At 35.4% G+C, this 19772-nt stretch overlaps 2 protein-coding genes across 2 annotated transcripts in view; one reads left to right on the top strand and one right to left on the bottom strand.

Annotated features, from left to right (window-relative positions):
- LOC110451725 (G protein-coupled receptor kinase 5-like) overlaps window positions 1-19772 on the top strand; it is a 52568-nt gene that overhangs the window by 8874 nt on the left and 23922 nt on the right. The window contains exons 2-4 of the mRNA XM_021499876.1: window positions 242-337; window positions 1015-1127; window positions 12845-12922. Coding sequence (XP_021355551.1) covers window positions 242-337; window positions 1015-1127; window positions 12845-12922 — 287 coding nt within the window. The remainder of the gene's footprint in view (window positions 1-241; window positions 338-1014; window positions 1128-12844; window positions 12923-19772) is intronic.
- Window positions 5715-10859, bottom strand: LOC110451726. The gene is made up of 2 exons (XM_021499877.1): window positions 10681-10859; window positions 5715-7844 (listed from the first exon to the last, which is right to left on the bottom strand). The coding sequence occupies exons 1-2, from the start codon at window positions 10779-10781 to the stop codon at window positions 6587-6589; spliced, it is 1359 nt and encodes a 452-aa protein (XP_021355552.1). The 5' UTR covers window positions 10782-10859; the 3' UTR covers window positions 5715-6586.

Genomic DNA, 19772 nt, shown 5'->3' with positions numbered 1-19772 from the left:
TCGCCTGTTGCCGACCTCCACCCCAGCTGAATATTCTGGGTCTGCCTCAGTGTACATAATCCTGTTTCCATCAGATATATTCAGATTTCATTAAAACGATGGATTATGTCTAATGTAGTGGTTGCTGTAAGCATTTGATGATTGTGTGAATACCAAGTGAAATCCTTCAACATGCATATAATTGCCAAAATTGAATGTCTATTATGATGTTAACCATATACTGTATTGCTCTTTATTTTAGGTGGTGGTGGAAAGCGGAAGGGGAAAAGCAAAAAATGGAAACAAATTTTGAAATTTCCCCATATAACTGGGTGTATGGATATAAAAAATAAAATTTGTAAGTATTCATTTTTTGAATTTCATTTTTCATGTAGTGTAGATGTAATTTATAGGGAAACAGGCTTGTTATTAAGTAAAGATTAAAGAAAGATGTTAAAGTCACATTCAATTTAACTGCTTTTAGATGTACAAATTATTGTGGTCCATCAAAGATGAAATACGATTCACTTTAAGTATAATAACATGCAGAATTTCATGATGTTTTGATGAACAATATCATTGTCAGATTGGTGTGTACTAGAACTAGACAATATTTCACCTTTGTCAAAATGATACTAACTTGCTGTTGCTAAAGTGTTTATAGTTACAGTTATAGTATTATTTGTTGTTCTTTGTTCATGAATTATTTGTAAAATTTGGTGAATGAAAAGCAAAGATTTATGCTGTTTCAAGTCAATTGGTAGCATTTTATACTGAGAGGGACATTATCCAATTGTTGCTGTGTTAATACATTATTTGTCTTCCTTGATGTACAATTTAGACTAACCATTGAAATTAATACCTAATCTATTTGTTGTCTTTTCTTATCCTTTGTTTATAAATAATTCATATATATAACTAAGTACATGTATAACCATTGAAAGAAAGTGGGTAGCATTTCATGATAAGGGGAGGTAATCTGTTTGTCTCTCCTTTGTTTACACAACTTATTAAACATGAACATTTCTGTTGCAGCTCAGTCGTATCACTATATTGTGGAACAACAGCCAATTGGACGCGAATTGTTCCGCATGTACTGTTTCCGAACACCCACACTTGCCAAAGCCATCAGTTTCCTAGACATGGTGGTAAGTCTCATAGAATTAACATTTTTCCATATGTACTGCTTAGCAATGGCAGACGAAACAAGCGGTTCAAACAAAGCAAAATTTAATATTTTCTTCATGGCAAGAGAATTTCAAGGTAATCTGATAGCTGGTATTTTTCTGCTTAACATAAACAAAGTACTGATACAGGCCATGTCCCTGCTATTGTCAATTTTTATTGAAATGATATTTAAAAACTGATTCCACCAATGCTTCAAACGGTTAACATCTAAAGAGAAGTCAGGGGTTGTGAGCCTATTATCTTTTTCCTATGTACTTTTTATACGCCCGTCGAAGCCCATCGGGCGGGCGGGCGGGCATGCGGGTATGCGAACGATGTCCGCTCGATATCTCGAGTAATTATTAACGGATTAACTTCAAACTTCACAACAAGGTTAATTACCATGAAACCTCGGACAAGTTCGATAACCGCCATTATCCGACCATAATTTGTGGAGTTATGCCCCTTTATGGACTTGCCGAAACAGTGTCCGCTCGATATCTCGAGTAATTATTAACGGATTAACTTCAAACTTCACAACAAGGTTAATTACCATGAAACCTCTGACAAGTTTGATAACCTCCATTATTCGACCGTAATTATTGGAGTTATTCCCCTTGGTTTCATTAATGCGATGCATGCATTCCATGATGTTGTATTGCACTCATTGATCTACCAGTTATGTTGAATGATTTCTCTTTTAATATCAATTACTCACAAATGCTTCATATATTTCAATCATACAAACAATTGCTCATTCAATGTGTGGCGGGCGTATTATATACCGCTCGCGGTAACCTTGTTGAATTTATCATGAAGTGATTCTGAAATTTTAGAATTATCTGTTCAATAAACTCTTTTTAACATGAAAAAAATGGGTATCTTCATGTTCTTCCAAATATATCTCCTAACGACTTCAAAATAGAAAATGTCTTTTTTTGCCCCTTCATACCAATCCCCACCAAATTTCCAGACACGGTCTTAAGGAAGTTAGGTCAGCCAACATCTTTTCACAAGTGATTACTATATAGCAAAATTTATAGATATAGTCACTGTGGTTTTTATCAGTGCATGTAAAAAGCCTAAAAAATCAAATTGGCCATTATTAAAAATAGGAAATCACATTTTCACAGTTGTGTAGACTGGAATAGTTTAGATGACGTGTCTTGTTCTAAAAAGGACCAATAACATTGATTAACTGTTGTTTTATAAAGGACCAACAGCATTGATTTACTGTTGTTTTATAAAGGACAGACAGCATTGATTTACTTTTGTTTTATAAAGGACGGACAGCATTGATTTACTTTTGTTTTATAAAGGACGGACAGCATTGATTTACTTTTGTTTTATAAAGGACGGACAGCATTGATTTACTTTTTTTTTATAAAGGACGGACAGCATTGATTTACTTTTTTTTTATAAAGGACCAACAGCATTGATTAACTGTTGTTTTATAAAGGACGGACAGCATTGATTTACTGTTGTCATTGCTGTGATTTGAACCTATGGCATTTAGCTGTAGGTCAGTATAGGCTAACACACAGCTGGGGCCAGGTGGCCAAGTGGTTATAATTATTGCATCTCAATGTTTGAGGCCTACGTGGGATAGTTGCCAGATATTGCCCCTAGGTAGCTGGTTTTTCTCCAGGTACTCCAGTTTTCCTCCGCAACCAAAGCTTGGCACACACTAAAATGACCAATGTTAATAGGATGTAAAACACAAACAAACCAAAACAGACACATTGCCATCAATAAAGCACATTTTGGCTAGTACTCTTCCGTTGACCAGGAAGCTCAATCAGTTATAGCAATAGTATAACAATCTGAAGTCCAGAGTTTGAATCCCAGTCTAGTCCCGCCTAATATTTCACACTCAGTGCTTATGTTGATTGCATTTTGTTTATTTCGTCTTTATTATTTTCTACGAAAGTCCTGCAAGCTCTGTTTTTCTTTTCAGAGATGATGTACTAATGATATACAGTCGAACCTCGTTATCTCGGAGTCGACGGGGTCGTGGGAAAACTTCGAGTTATCCGAGTATTCAAGTTATGTGGGTTCATAGATTTGGTATGAAATTTGCTGTTGGGACATAGCACTAGCAGTTGTTGATTTCATTAATAGCCAATGCTTGTAATCAATCGATAAATGATATACGTAATCAATATAACAAATACAGCTATGTAATTTTACAATAAACACGCTTACAAAATTAGAGTAAGTTATTTCAGAAAAACGTCTTTCGTTTTTTAAACGCGATCAAAACGGTTGGACCATTGTGTGAATTCGTTATTAAATATGGACGGGCCTAGTGATTAAATGTTGTTTTTGGCTAGTATAGATCTTGGCAAATCTTTCCAGGTCTGCATTTGTATTTGTAAGTCCGTCAAGTTTTACTTCTGAAGTGTTACATTTCAAACCGAACTATCCCGCTGTCTCTGATCTCGTAGTTTACAATGCGGAAATTAAAGTGCGCAAGTCTAAAACAAATCACTGTAATGGAGTGCACGCATAGTTGATTCTGTAAATGAAAACACACAAACAAATTATATCGTACATGTGACACATTGATTCATTAAAGCCAAATATGACACCTGACACCTCCTCAACTCGATGTAATCAACAGCAATTATCGTTTTGTTCTTAAATCTCTCGATCGACTTTCAAAGCCATACTGGCTCCTGTAAAAACATGAACCCGTCAAGCTGTCCTAGGTTGTGATTTCAACTGTGGAACTCTTTTATGCATGACCACGCTTTGTGACCAATTTTCCGGTTTGCACTGTCGTCTGTTTACGTGTACAAATCATTAAACAGACTCGCAGTAAGTACAGATTACTGTTGATCAACATTGATGCAGTTTGTTTTTTATTATGAATAACATGGTTTTGACAGTCCGTAAACTTAACAGTCCTAAGCTTTATCATAAATTCTTTTTTACTGATTTCATGCTAGTCTACTTACGAAAGATGTTCATAAACATGGAATGGCGAAATGTCGTACTTTTGCGTTTTATTTGTATCAAAGAATTAACAAGTGACAAAATGAAATTTGGATACTATGTTGGATTAACGCTATTGAAACCAATATTTTATTTCGAGGTATCCAAGTTTTTCGACTTTTCAGGGTTCGAATTATCAGAGTTTTATTTACTAAGATAAAGAACAGATTTGGCCGGGACCGGAGAAATACTTTGAGATAAACGGGTCTTCGAGTTAAAAGAGTTCAAGATAACAAGGGTCGACTGCATTTAATATATATAGTCATGCTGGAATAGAACAGTTTCCAATACAAACACACTGAGAGTTTTTGGTAGTGGTGTGGGTAGCCTTAATATAAATAGTAATACTTAAATGGTTGTTAGTTGTCTTGAAAATGTTTATTCGCTGTTATTGTTCTGTTTTATGAATTTGAAAATAAACATATTTCAAAATTATGTGTATAACTTAGTTTCTCTGAAACTGTAAGTGCTATCCCAACCAAACTTGACATGTGTATTGATGGTCAAAGCGGGCACAGGCGAGACATTTCAATCCAAATGGTTTGTTAAAGACTCAGATATGTATCCCATCCACTAATGGAGAACACAATAAATTATATAAGGTTGCGGGAATATTTTTTCAGGAGGTGTTATAATATTGTTTGCTTCTACTTATACTGAAACTGTATTATCTCCACCAAAGTCCTGCTGTTGCTCGACCAAAACCTGTATCAATTGGAAACCTGTATTTTGTCCTGGACTTTCTTATATTATAATGTTGATGCTCTCGTCTATGGTGGCTTTGACGTAAATCACCTAACGATAGATGCAGGCTTTCCCAAGTCTACGTCCCTATCTACAGAAGGAGCTGTTAAATTGATAGTTATACATACAAACTCAAACCTTTTCATATTTTATATTAAGCTCCAAGTTTTATCAATGGTTACTGTTACAAAAAAGTCATTAAAAAAATTGCTGCACAGAGTTAGAAATATTTATTCTTGGCACACAAGTATGGTATAGGACAAAAAATTAAGTGTATGAAAGATATGACGGCAAGAAGCAGAGCCTCTGCAAGACTAAACATGCCAGATTATACACATGTACAGATCTATACACTGTAATGTCGACAAAAAACGTTTCTGTTTGTATAACCAGCTGGATGATGATGAGTTTTGAATGAGATAATTATAACATTTTATTTGAAAAAATCTCTTTCCGCATGAAATATATCTTCTTTCTCTGTGAAATCGATAAGGTTATTATATTTGTCAGATATTTTCAATGGGAAAAAAAAGGAAGTGTTTCCATTTTGGTTTGAAACTTGTCTGAAATGATATAATAATGACAGCTAGATTACAACTACAGCTTTTCATGTTTTGATGATAATATAAGTTTGTAAGGTGAACATGTATGCATCTTCAGAAAGACAACTTAAGATAAAAATATCTTTATGTTAAAACATGTTGTTACCCACAGGCACAATTATGATAAAAATGTTTTTAGCTCTTTTACCCCTGAAGTTACATTTGAACTCTTCTAATTCAAAGGTTGGAATAGTTCATTATGAAATTTCAGGGGTGAGTGTGTTAAAATATTTTTCAAAAGATACTATATATAAAACACCTTTGGATGCATTTTATAGAATAATAGTTGGGTAAACTGGTAAAATAGAAAATTGGAAATTAGAGGAATCAGAGTTAGGAACTGCCTCTGCAGATCTTTTACCAGTGTTATCTGGGAATTGTTATATGCATAGTATCAAAATGAAAGATGAATATATTGCAAAGGGAAGTAACTGTAAGCCAGATAAAGCTCCATTAGGTTGATTCATATTCTATTCATAGGAGAATATTTCAAGTTGAATGTTCTGCACAGGGGTACCCTTTACCTTCACTGTAAATTGGCACTCCACCCGGATGTTCAGTACTTTTCAGAATTGCATGTTGAACAAATTTCAAGAATGAGAGATGTTTTTGAAAATCCATCTGCATACTTTACATACTGCAATAGACCTAGCTATGCAATATAATGGAATCTTTTTCCACTTTGGGGTTATATTAAGACTCAACAATTGGGGTAAGATTCTTAAATGTCTATCCCAAAGTTTTAACTCTGAGTGAGGGAATGATTATTTTTTCGTCCAGATGATAAATACTGTACATGTATTACCATATGCATGTAAATATTTCAAGACTTCCAAGAAAAAGACATGCATAACACACATTATCACCATGCAAAGATGTTCACAAATATGGATGACTGTCGATGGTGTACACCTTTCCAGGAAAACAGAGTCTTTGCTCTTGGAAGACATATCGCTGCTCTCATGAAAGATCACCTTCATATATATATATATATTTATATTCAAAGGATGTTTTCACTCAAAAATATCATTGTCCGTAATACTGAAAGTGGCCATTACATATATCTTCAGTATAAATGTAAGCTGCTCCGGTGTCTCCTACTCGAAGGTGGTCCAGCTAGACCTTCCAGTAGCTGTATCTAGGTCAACACACAGGAGGGGACTAGTGACTGCGGTGTTGGCTAGGTTTGGCACAGAATTATTCAAGGTCGATGGCTTTGGAATCTGAAGATGCCTTTCAGCGTGATTGGGCTGTTGCGGAGGAGGAAATACAGATTCTGACTCACTATCACTGATATCTATGGAAATGCCACGCTGAAATGATTGATTAATGAGACCTTCCGAATTAGCACGGTCACGGAATGGTTCACACGGTATTGACAGACTTTGATCCGTAATCACATTTTCAAAATGTTTAATTGGCTGGGTGTGCAGCTTATAAGGTTGAAATTCATGAATATTATTGGAAGGCAATGGTGAGACTATAGAAGGAATGCCATTGGTTACTGGCCCCACCGTTTGGTGTGATATCTTGGGGACGACTGGTACGAAGCCAATATCGGAAAGTTGCCTGTTAGCATCCAATATGAGAGGACAACCTTCTTCCTCCAAGATCGACTGAACATCCTCTTCTTCATCAGCATCATACAGGTCAGTGAAACATGTAGCAGAGGACTCCATGCTGTATGCCGCACTGTCTACGGACTCCATCTTACACAACTTATGTTTGGGTTTCCGGAATGAACCTCGGCCATGCGTCTTCTGAACGAACTCCACTAATAGTATGTCATCTGTCTGGGTCTCCACAGAAACCATCGGTTTCTTTTTTCCGATGACCAGGTCAAAACGACATGCACATTTTCTATCAGACTTGAAATATGTGTCGAGAAGTTTTTGTTGATGTTTGCACGGCTCCTGGGAAATAGCCATCCTTCGCTCTTCGCATTTTAAGTCATCCATGCGGTGTAATCTGGCCAAATGGGATTTTCGATGGCTTAGTATTGCTTCTGTAACCATCAACATTATTATTCCAAAGCCCAAGATGACTGGACCAACAACGTGGAATATTTCACGCTTCTTCCAGAAGATGGTGTTAGACCCAATTCCTGGGACAATACTCATTACAAGGAGTAGGGTCCCTGTAAAGAGAAGAAAGCTTGTTGGGACATACAAGAATCGTAACTGCCCTGTCAGTTTTTTGGCCTCCTCTCTCTTGTCTTCACGTTTCCTCCGCCGTTGTAGATATTCACGATCCTTCGCCTTCTCACGTTCTTGAAACCAAACACTGAATTGTCGCACACGCTCTCGTTGTACCTTGACAGGATCAGACTTTCTCTTCCCATCTTTCTTCCTCGTCCTAAAATTTCACAATAGTGGTAAATCAAATATTTCAATTTGTTGTATGTTATTTGTAGCATGTATTGTTAAGAATTTATATAAGAAATTGCACTGACTGCAGCCAAGCATAATCTATGTCATGATGACAAGTTTCAGTGAGAAAACATACAAAACATTAAATACTAAAATCTACCTAACATATATACAGAGTTTTTCCCACTGAAACAAGGAGATGGATATCAACCATATTTGGTAGAAAGCATTTGCAGGTGATGGGATTCTACATTTGTAAATAGAGGAGATTACCCCTGAAGGGGTTCCAGGAGCAGCTAAAAATGGTAATTCGGCAATACTGCTCAAGTGATTTCTTCTCTGGAAATATGGGATGATTGAAAACCTTATTTATGTGATGTTTCAGTGACTTATGAAGACTTATGAGGAAGTAGCCAATTAACAATTTTAAAACGAAAGTAAATCCTTTGCATGTATGCCAACATTGAAGTTAAAGGTTGATTTATAAACCGGACAATGTAACAAAAATGATATTTGTTAAAAAATTAATTTCGGTGGAATTGAAATCTCAAAAGAAACGATTGAACTTATTTTAATAAGTTCACAAAATGATGAATTTTTTATTGGTCAGGAAGAGAATAGATTTGTAATTTTAAAACTAGGAACCCGAGCCAAAAATATTCGGACAAGTACAAACTTGTGCCAATTATATCTCATGGAATTAAATGAACTGTTTAAATGAACTCCTGTTAATTTGTAACAAGCTTCCTTCAATACAAACATACATTTTATGAAATAGATCTGAAATATTATGATACAATAGCTATAGTACATTTGTGTGACCGCACAACGCACCAAAAGCACACCGTGCATGCATCGTTCACAGACCGTCCGCACATCGTCCACACATCATGTGCGCACAACTGTGCGATTTAACAATTGTTCGCCCCGTTGTGCGCTTCTCTCCGCACAACTGTGCGATTTGGTACAATTTGTTGATCAATATTACGAAATGAAAATAATACGGAAGGCTCATATGCAATAATGTACATTGTATAGATTACTGTAATTATCTCATCTCTATAATTTAGATTATATATAATTTTACAATGCGTGTAACACAGTATACAGTGACCATTAGACTGTCAAGAATTGGTTTGGGTCCTCGGTAACAGAACAGGTAAATAACAATTTGAAGAGTGACCAGAGTTTTACCTGGTTTTTGTCTGACACACAGAGCTGATATTTGATACCGTTTGACCGTTATGAAAACACAACTGGACGTTTAATATTTGTTATTTACATTCGTTTTGGTCTATAGCTCCTCTTCACCTGGTTTTCACACCTTGGCGAGTTACGTAAGTGCCCCGGGTGGGGGGAAACTACGGTCCAGGTACAAAGTGGCTATGTTTACCTGTGTTGCCGAGACTGTGTTGTAATTTTACATGTGTCTATAAAGGTCCTTTAAAAAATACAGATATCACCATTTCTAAATTTAAGAAAGTATAGACAGAGGGTTCAGCTTAAAGATGTAGCTTGAATATAGAAAAAATACTAAAAAATCAAGTTTACATGTTTAAACAGGAAACCGTATTTGTTATTAAGCCATTCCTCAATTTACACCAACCACGATTGTTATCGCACAACGTTCGTCGATTGTCCGCACAAATGTGCGCAAGCAACGATCGTCCATTTGTTTATCGTTCGCACTTCGTGCACACATCGTTAATGCACACATCGTGCGATCCCACAACTGTAGTATAAGCTTTACTTTAACAGTGCTGTATACTTAGACTGTGTTCAGAAATGCAACTGCAATATATATACATGTATAATTTTAATTCATTTTGAAAAAAAACCATGTATCATACTATCAATTGTACCAAGGAGCAGACATTACATTTTCTGTGAAAAGACTGATCTGTAAAATGTCAAATAGTACGAACCTAGTGGAGTCACAAACTGGCCTCCGTCTCTAGAATATTGAATGATTATTTATTTTTTTAACTCTTAATAATTTTGATGACTAGGATGTTTGATTCTAAACTAAGGGGAAATAAGCTAGAACTAAAATGTAGTTCATAAAAATTTGGGGGCTGGTAGTCAGTCTAGTGGATTTATTGTACAAGATTGAAAGCCAAAAATAGTTATATATATAGCGAAAATGTTGAAAATCGTGAAAGTATCAGGACAAATATATCATGCCTGACTTCCTTTAATTACAACACGGAAATCTCAAATCTGACATTTAATTAACAAAATTCTCCTGCCAGGGTCCTCATGAAATATTGTCAAACAATGAAATAAATCTTACATCGCGATAGGGACATTTCATGTTTTGTTTTACAGAATTTTAAGTTGATACGTTTTAAGCTTTACTCTTATAACTCGATAAACCATTTAATGCTGAATTAAAATCGCCACGATTAGTTATTAGGTATGAATTTAACCAATCAAAGGTAGAATCAGAATGACACGGCATGTAATTACACAGATATTGTTACGACATCACAAATAACATATTGGTTAAATTAATATTATGGAGGAAATTATTTTGTTTGGTCAATTGGTCAATGTTTCAAACAAAAACAATGACCCCCACCCCAAAAAACCCCCAAAAAACTCCAAACAAACAAACCATTTATATCTGAGTCAAAATAATTTTTGCATATCACAGCAAAGCAGAGGTAAATCATGCCGACAACTTCGCTCCCAGCATAGGTGGCTAGGTTGTGATCAGACACAGCTGAATTACTTGGGACCCTTTTGTATAGAAATATGTTCCCTAAAACATAGGCTGATCACAAGTTGGCAGTTATTAACAGGTCCTTGACAATACTTACAAAAATGAGAATAAACTGGTTCCTTTACGAAATTGTTCTGATAATCCACCTCCTTGTCTAGATCTCCCAACACTTGACACATTTGCGTTCATGGAAGCCATTTTTTCTTCTTCAAAATATGAAGCAAAGGAAATATATTCTGGTTCCCAGCTTTGTGTCACGGGTGTTTGATGTCAGTCTGACCGTTTATGGGAGAATTTTGGGGTCAGAGGTATACACGTGTATATATATACCTATATATGATGAGGTCAACTGGAATAAAAAAATATTGGCAACTGTTTGGGTTATTCCGTTTTTGATGTTGTAATTCAATTAAGATTGAGTGGCGTCAAAACATTTTAATTTATCAAGCTCTTGTTGAAAGAGTATAAAAACATTACCTTAATTAAACATATTTGTAAATTTATAAGTCTTGAAAGATGGATTTTTTTTTTTTTATTCATTTAAATCTAAAATTTGTTTTTATGGTGTATATGGTCCCAAGCGGTACATTTATCACGCATGTTGATTTGATCTGTCATTTTTTGAGGGTCATGAATGTCAATAGATCCTATATTAAGCCAACTCGAGCATGGTCCGCAGTATAAAGACAACGGATAGATTGTTAACACAGTGGTATTGTCATGGGCTCATTAGGCCGGAATAATAGCAAAAATGTTTAAGTATCATGTGTTATAACGAAAAAACATAACATCGTGACTCATTTGGCTGAAAATATATTCCTTATGAAACACATCTTATGTCATTAATCATTAAATAAATCAATATCTAATTTTTGAGAAGCTTGATAAAAGGTAAATTTTCCGACTACAAAGGGAAAATCAAACTATGCATGATCACAAAGTCATACAAAACCTGGGGAACTACATTTATGAGGGGGAAAAAAGTTTTGTTAAATTAAATGTATCTGCTGAATATCCTTTAAGGCCAAACAAAAAAGATTTGGGTGTTTCTGGTAACCCTATCTACCCTTGTGCCTACCCTAAACCTTTAAAGTCAATTTTCAAAGAAGCGCTGTTAGTCGAGATGCGATCAATCTCCTATATAAACTATATTAATTATTTGTTAAAATAAAATTTTATTTACCTTCCCTATTTTTTCCCAACATGTTACAGGAAATGCACATATTTTTTGGTCTTGCCTAATCTAAACACATTATACATCAACTTTTAACAGTTTTATGTAAATGTGTATATTTTGATGTAAAAATTACTAGCCAAGTGGAATTGTAACTGTTCTACAAACAATCAATATGATGTTCTTTAGGGTACCACAGTTAAATGTAGTTTTTACTTTGTAGTCTGAAAAGCCAACATGCAAAATAAGTTTAGTGAGTCTCTCTAACACTGACAATGCAGGTCCAATGGTAATGTCCCAGAAATGTACAGTCCCCTAGAGTTGAACAAACGTTCCCTTAAACTGATCATTCACCCCTGAAGACACATTTGAACTCTTCCAAATCAAAGGTTGGAATAGTTCATTACGAAATTTCAGGGGTGAATGAGATATTCCATGTAGGAAGACACCACTGAATTACAAGAAAGATTTCTGTTTCCCTATGGAAAGCCATAAATTAAGGAATGTTGGTGAAGCAGGCGACTTTATAACTAAACACACAGGGACTTAGCCTGTTACCCACTCAAATACCCAGCTGTTTATAAGGATATAATTGCCATAATTAGTGCCACTCCCCGTTTTTAGGGAGGAGTTATATATAAGGTCCTTCTGTTATACTGTAGCAACGGGTGAAGCTGCAGAACTTGTTTTATTTATAACTCGCATGTTATCATCCTAATAAGCTGTCCTGCATATATATAGTTAATTTTTAAGCGCCATGTGCGTTAATTACGGCGAATATGGTACGTTATATATATATTATAAGCAGTCAAGAGTTCAAATAACAACAACATATACATGTATACATATATTTATGATATATATGGTCAAAGTTCAACCAAATGTCATGACTTTTGTATTAACCAATAAATCAGTCCTGTTGTAAAATCCATGTGTGGATAATGGGAATTGTTTACAATGCCTCTCCAGTCAGGAGTCAGTAAACTCAATTTCAATGCTGCACGGAAGTCCCGAAACAGATTCGTCACTAAATTAATATTCTTTTACATGTACTTATTCACAATTTTTTTTTTCTTTTATTCAATAGAATGATTATGAAGTTGCACCAGATGAAAAAAGACCTACCAAGGCCACCGAAGTGTTTGAAAAATATCTAAATTCAAAGGTATGTAGCAGATGTCCAGATATTATAAATATTTATTTTGGGGACATTTTTGGTAATACCGTTTTTGAAGTAATAAGGTCACCCCTTCAGGATTTTAAAAACATAACACAAATCTAAATTGGAACAATTTGTGATTTTATTTTTCATTGTGGATTTTTAGAATTTCTAGATTTCTTCTATTTTGTTTTTTGGTGAATTAAATTATTAAAGGGACCAAATTGGCACTGTGCACAGGTGTTTTTAATGAAAGCAACACTGCAATGAAAAATTATCTGCTGAAACAGTAGCAAATGCAATCTTTTAGAATAATAAATCAGTTTATTAATGGGGAAATCAACAGTGGAAAAATTGTCAAAATACAATGTATGTTGTTCGAGGAAAAGTGCCGAAATATAAGTGCCCCAGTTCATATTTACTCTTGCACAGTGTCTTCATTATGTCAAATACGGGATTTGCCCTGTCATGTCCTACTTACATGCACAATAATGATAAGTGTTTCAGAAGTTCTATTGGTAGGTATCATAAATTGAATCAGCTGAAATTACTCCTATTTGAGGCTTGAGGGCCAAAGTTTTTTCCCCTGCATAACTGGGTTGGATACACAGTAGTCCAGAGGTAGAACGCCAGGCTCGTGACCGAAGGGTTGCGAGTTCGCGCCACGGCACGGCAATGTGTTGTATCTTTTAGCAAGATACTTTACTCCGCTTGTTCTATTCTACTCAGCAGTGTAAATGAGTACGTGGTTGGGCAGTGCTTCGACTGTATGCTCCCCAGGGAGTTGAGAAATTTATTGGCTGGTTGAAAGGCCCTATAACCACGGATAATAATTTGTGAACCGCTTTGAGACGACCTACAAACTAGGTTGTGATAAAGCGGTATATAAGAACCTCAAATTATTGTTTTTATTACTCCACCCCCTAGCATTTGGGTTATCTCCCCCCTTAATCCCCTTCCCAACAAGAAATTTCATCGAGTCCTATATGGAACTGATCATGACCGCCTGTCTTATCTGACGTCAAAACCTGCTGATAACTTTTCCTCATCAATCTGTTTTCAGCAGCTTCCTTTCTAACGTGACTAGAAACTGATTTTTCATTCCTTCGATTTAAAAAAAACACTGACCTAGGCAGATTTTTGATGGTCTCCTCGAGGTCCTTGTATGTATGAAAAATTGTGACTTAAAAACACAACAGGTTCAATGCACTAGTGATGCTATACCAGGTTTTTTTTGGGGGGATTTTTGGGGCCTATAATGGTCCCTTTTCTCAATGAATTATTTCCCATCATGCCTTATTCCAAAAGGTTGCAGTCTACTCCTAAAAAATTCTTTCCCGATTGATATATTTTCCTCCCAAAATGAGACAAAAAGGCCTCTTCCTAACTTAATGGAAAAAAAATCAGTGTTCGCATGTGGTGAGGAATGAAATAATAGTGGACATAATTGGTTGACTTGAAACACACTGGCCATGTACTTTAACATCAAATTTTAGTTTCATGGTGTTTAGCTTTCAGGTGACCCTTGACATTTAACGATTTCCATAGTCATTTAGAATTTTCCTTGAATTTTGGGAAGTCGAAACCTATCTTCAATAAGATTCATCAGTTTGGAAATGTGTGATGTCAAAGTGCACTCAGTCATAGGTTGACAAAGGGACCGGTCGGGCTTGAAACGTTGTGACACGTTTAATACGTACGTTGTTTGTGTAGAAAGTAAAACTTTGATGTCAAAACATGTGTCAAACGGACCTTTCCTTTAAAGTTTTGTTGTCAAAGCTCAGTACTGGAAATAAAAAATGCTGAAAAGTCTGGTTACTACAATAAACTGATAATAAGTTGTCTAAATTTATGAAAGTCATTATTATATGCTACATAGCAATATTACAAATCGCCATTTTGAAATTGAACATATGTGCAGCTGTCGTTTTATCTCCAGGCTAAATCACAGAGTGAAACCAGGGTCGTTAATCCAATCATTTAAGCATTAAAAAATAGGAGAAAAATCTGAAGCCCTTCTTTTAATGTTAATCATGGATTTGTTTTAATTGCAACGGAAGAATGTCCCATGTCACTAAAAAGAATCGAAGTTTTGGACGAGGAGTTACTGATTTGTTTATATATATACATGTAAACCTGCAATTATTAACCATGCAGCAGGTGTAACCAAACCTTTGTCAGACTCGGTTGATAAACCACATGTGACGGAACACGGCAGCTGTGGTTTTGATTTTAACTACAAGCTTGATGCAAATAGTTTTGACATGATACAAATTAAAACATGGTACAGAAAATCACACTATTAACTCATTCACCCCTGAAGACGCATTTGAACTCTTCCAATTCAAAGGTTGGAATAGTTCATTATGAAACTTCAGGGGTGAATGAGTTTAACAGTCAGCATTAAATTTGAATATTTCAAGGGACAGGTACAACTGAAAGACATGTACATACAGCAGCTAGGTTGATTCACACCTGGAGAATTTTTGAGTCAAAATTGTTTGTTTATTGTAGGCAAGGTTGATATAGCATATTTATATATCAATTATCATGGTTTTGTAATGAAATGTATATATTTTTTGAATTTCAAACCTTCTTTTACATGTATTTCGGTTAATTTCAATTAATGAATGAGAAACATACTTCTATTAATAGTCTTCCCTTGGACTTAGATACCTGGGTCATAAAATATAACATGGAATGGTCACGATCCCCACCCCAAACAATATACAATTGCTGGACATGAATGAAAGATGAACACCATCATGCTACCAGCGTTGGCGCCAGGGTCATGGCCTGCCCCTGTTAACTTAGTCATTAGCTCAAATCCTGACTGTTATCATATAACTGTTTGCTAAGGGTGAAGAGATAAACATAATCATGCTTCCAGGATTAGCTCAGGAGTCTTGCCCTATCCCTGGGGACTTGGTCCCAGGGTCATGACATGGAAACAATTGACATTCTCACCTATACCCATGTACACAAATATATATACAACAATCAAGGTAAATTTCTTTGATTAAAAACTATCTTAGTCCTTTGGACCTTGGAATCAATTGCTTTAACTCATTCACCCCTAAAATTTCATAATGAACTATTCCAACCTTTGAATTGGAAGAGTCCAAATGTGTCTTCAGTGGTGAATGAGTTACATGCAGGTGGAGATCTAGAGTGTATTGCTCCCCTGAAGGCTCAGTTTCAGATAATTAAACAAGCATGTGAGTGATACAGGCCCTATAAGCCTCTTGTTTATTTTTTCAAGCAAAAACAAGTAAAAACCAGTTACCATTATCTTCCTATTTCAGTTTACTTTTGTCACAATGCAATGATTACATTAATTGTTATTTACCCTTAAGGATCCCCGTACCACTGCCAAAAGCTGTAACTGAGTATTGGAAATTGATTTTTCTGGCTGGAATTTAACTTTGATAAATAAATCATTTCAGAAAAGATGACCATACCTTGTCCGACTTTTATGAAAAATAATATACATCAAATAAATAAAATATATATCAACAACAATGTTCTGAGTGTACTGATTGTCATATACTATATGGCTCTAACCGATTGAGCTACCGGGTCAACGGAAGTCGCCTAGCCTACTGTACCACAGTATTATCCATGGAAGTTAATAGGAGGATAATGTTTATAGGGAAAACCACACTGCAGTGGGACAGGGATCCCTTAATTATAAAAATACATGTAGATAAGAAATGTAAAAAAATAAATCAACTAAAAAATAGGTTTCGGAGGCCTGCAGAAATGGGATGGTGTAGTACTGCTACTCTTCATTGTAAAAACCTAACCTGGTCCAGCAGATAGGCCAACTAGCTAGTGCTGCAACGATATATCCTATCGCGATACTTTCTTGTTTATGGTATTGACTTGTTTTGTTTGCCTGTATCGTGATACACTAACTACTTAAATGATCAATCGATTTTTACTAAACATTTAAAAAAAGTGTACTTATACCTTTTGATTCCTTGGTATAAAGGTACGGTCCACTGTGCAGTCATATTATACAATATTATATTTTGATAATGTTCACTATGACAAAACTTGATAAAATCCTGCAAACAATCATTATGAAGTTTACCTATTAAACAGATCGTGATACATATCGTATCGTAAGCATCGTACTGCAATACGTATTGTGTCGTGAGGTATGCGTATTGTTGCAGCCCTAAGGCCACCTACACTGGCGGGTAGTATTCATTCCTAGGAGATTTAAGGTCAGCCACATCCATACAGTAGATTGTCATTTATTTATCTGAAATATGACTAAAACGACCCCTCATTAGTGTTGCGACTGATCATGACAGGCATGTGACAGAATGTGTCAATTTCCTTCACCTGGACTATATATTTGTGTGTGCCAATCCGACATTCACATGATCTGAACCCTGACCTACTGACCAACAGTGTATTTATGTGCTATTTATGTTACCATCATGTTTGTGGTTATAATTGGCATTTTTCAGCACAGGTGATCTGGTTCGTGATATACCGTCCAGGTACAATTATACTAATGACATACTAATGTCGTGATATCCTGATGAGATAATTTTATTAATAACTGATTTTTGTTGCGATGTTGCATAAATACTGAAATAAACATATGTAAATATTGATCTCTCTTGTACTACGTCACCACTTAACTGCAAATTGATAACTATAAATGGAATGCTGAAGTCGACTAACATGACGTACTTGCAACACGTGTTTCTAAACATCAAATAGTTTAATCAACGCTGACAAAAAAACGAGGATTCTCAGTCATATGAGCTAGCTTTCCTGAACATAAGTACTGCGAATATTGACCTATATTGAAGCGATGTGAGGAGAGTTGGAGGGAACCTCGACAAGTAGACTCACTACCTTGCAGTTCTAAATTCAGTTCTACACTCTGTTTCAACTTTTCCAATGCAGTTGAAACAGAGTGTAGAACTGAATTTAGAACTGCAAGGTTTCAAGATGCAGTTCATTTACCTATTCCAATTCGTCATTAATTGATGCTGGCTATTACTTGTTTATATAAATATCTTAATCTGTAGATAATTTCACCAGGTATGTAGTATGTTTTTCTAGCTGATAATTTAAAATTACAAATAAATTGTTTGGTACCCCAGTTGAGATTCGCGTCAGAAATGAACTCTAAATGCTACCGTTTCACAGTGTCAAAATTCCCTATAACGTTCCTTGCTAATATATGTATAATGACAAGTTTTCAAGTCCAACTGACTATCAGCTAGACTTTTCAAATAATATATAAATTGAGTGAGTTACCGGGTAAACTGATATCAATATATATAATATGCAGCTTGATTATTTCTGACTTTGAGAAACCTGTACCTGTATGATATTTAGGGCAATCATTTTAGCCTAATACACACTATATGGGTATATATATGTGTATAATATACCGAACAGGAGTAATACGATGGACTTGGCGAGCTGCTCAGTTTGTGTACGATGTGCCGAGCTTGTTATTGAATTAGTCAATAGGAAGCAGTCGTTTGAGGGATGGAGGACCTGTAGCATGCTATGAATCGTGGAGCTTACGAAAAAATAAAGTAATTTCGGTCTCCAAGCTTGGGCACAATTATTGATTGCCCTATACAGGGGACGTAAATGCCAGAGGTTGCCATATTGGAAACATTGGCAGTCTGCGGTCCGAACCAAGTGTTAAATAGATGGGTCTTGAGTAATTACACACAGGCATATTGGGAGGCTGAGATACACTTTTCTTTCATTTTCTATCCGTTAGATGCTTTGGTATCTTAAGATATTTTGATAATGATGGAAAAGATGTTAAGAAAATTGCACACATTTTGTTGTTCATTTTTATCCTTCAGCTGTGAAGATTGCTTGCTCTGAAAGTTAAAATATTCCAAAATTTCCATTTTGCTTTAATTAAATTATCAGATACTGTTAACATTATATAGGAAGTTGTGATAGTGTTTCAGGTTTAAAAAGTCAGAAAAATTGGAGAGAAAAATGCTTCAAAATATAAATTAATGTTTTTTTTTTTCAAATGGACATTATAAGTTGTGATAGCTTTAATGTATCCAGTAAAAAATTTGGACTTCATTGTTGAAAATTTATTTTTTCTTCAAAATCTTGGTTGTGTATATATCATCACATTGACATTGGCTGTGATGATTCCTGAAAGTCAAAATTTTGGCCAAGCAGGAAAAGAATGTTTAAGAGATAAGATGAGAAGTCTTACACATCAAAATACGGAATTCTTCTGGCAGCAAATACTTAAGATCAGAGATAATTTTGAGAGAGAGATAATATTAAAAGCTTTAGTTAAGTCTCCAGATTTGGAGTTGGGAGGGTTATCTGTTGTGCCTACGTCTTTGGTGAGAGATCGGTTACTGACAGATCCGAAAACACTTCAGCTAATGTTACTTGAGTTTAAGTCTAGATCTGGTTTGAAGCATCCTGTGAATGCTTTATCTCATTTAAAGACGGAATCTCGGGAGAAAATCTCGGATTTTTTTTTTATTACAAAACATGTTTTCATAACCTATGCAGTTTCCTTGTGATGTGATGTTGATTCTGATACTGGGTAGTACTGTTGAACCTCTATAGCGAGAACGATGGGATCATGATAAAATGTCATGATAAACAAGGTACAGAGGATATGTTGTAAGTACTGGACCAACACTTTGATTTCGTGTTCATTTCATAACCGGAGAGTTTTTGTGGCAGTGATCGTTGTAATATTGATGTAGATAATAAACCCAGTAAAATTGTCAGTTCTTCAATTTAGAGTCATATATCTTTTAGGAGTTCCGAAAAAGAACATCAGAGAGTATGGATAACAGTGTGTGTTAGTTATGTATAATAC

Source organism: Mizuhopecten yessoensis, unplaced genomic scaffold (assembly GCF_002113885.1).
Source record: "Mizuhopecten yessoensis strain PY_sf001 unplaced genomic scaffold, ASM211388v2 scaffold6169, whole genome shotgun sequence".
Lineage (NCBI taxonomy): Eukaryota > Metazoa > Mollusca > Bivalvia > Pectinida > Pectinidae > Mizuhopecten > Mizuhopecten yessoensis.
The sequence above is the reverse complement of the archived record's forward strand: the minus strand, read 5'-3'. Positions and strand labels throughout refer to the sequence as shown.

Coding starts and splice junctions, on each gene's coding strand:
- LOC110451726 (XM_021499877.1), bottom strand. CDS start 10,781: ATGGCTTCCATGAACGCAAATGTGTCAAGTGTTGGGAGATCTAGACAA. Junction 7,845..10,680: donor ACCAGTTTATTCTCATTTTT/GTAAGTATTGTC, acceptor GTGAAATTTTAG/GACGAGGAAGAAAGATGGGA.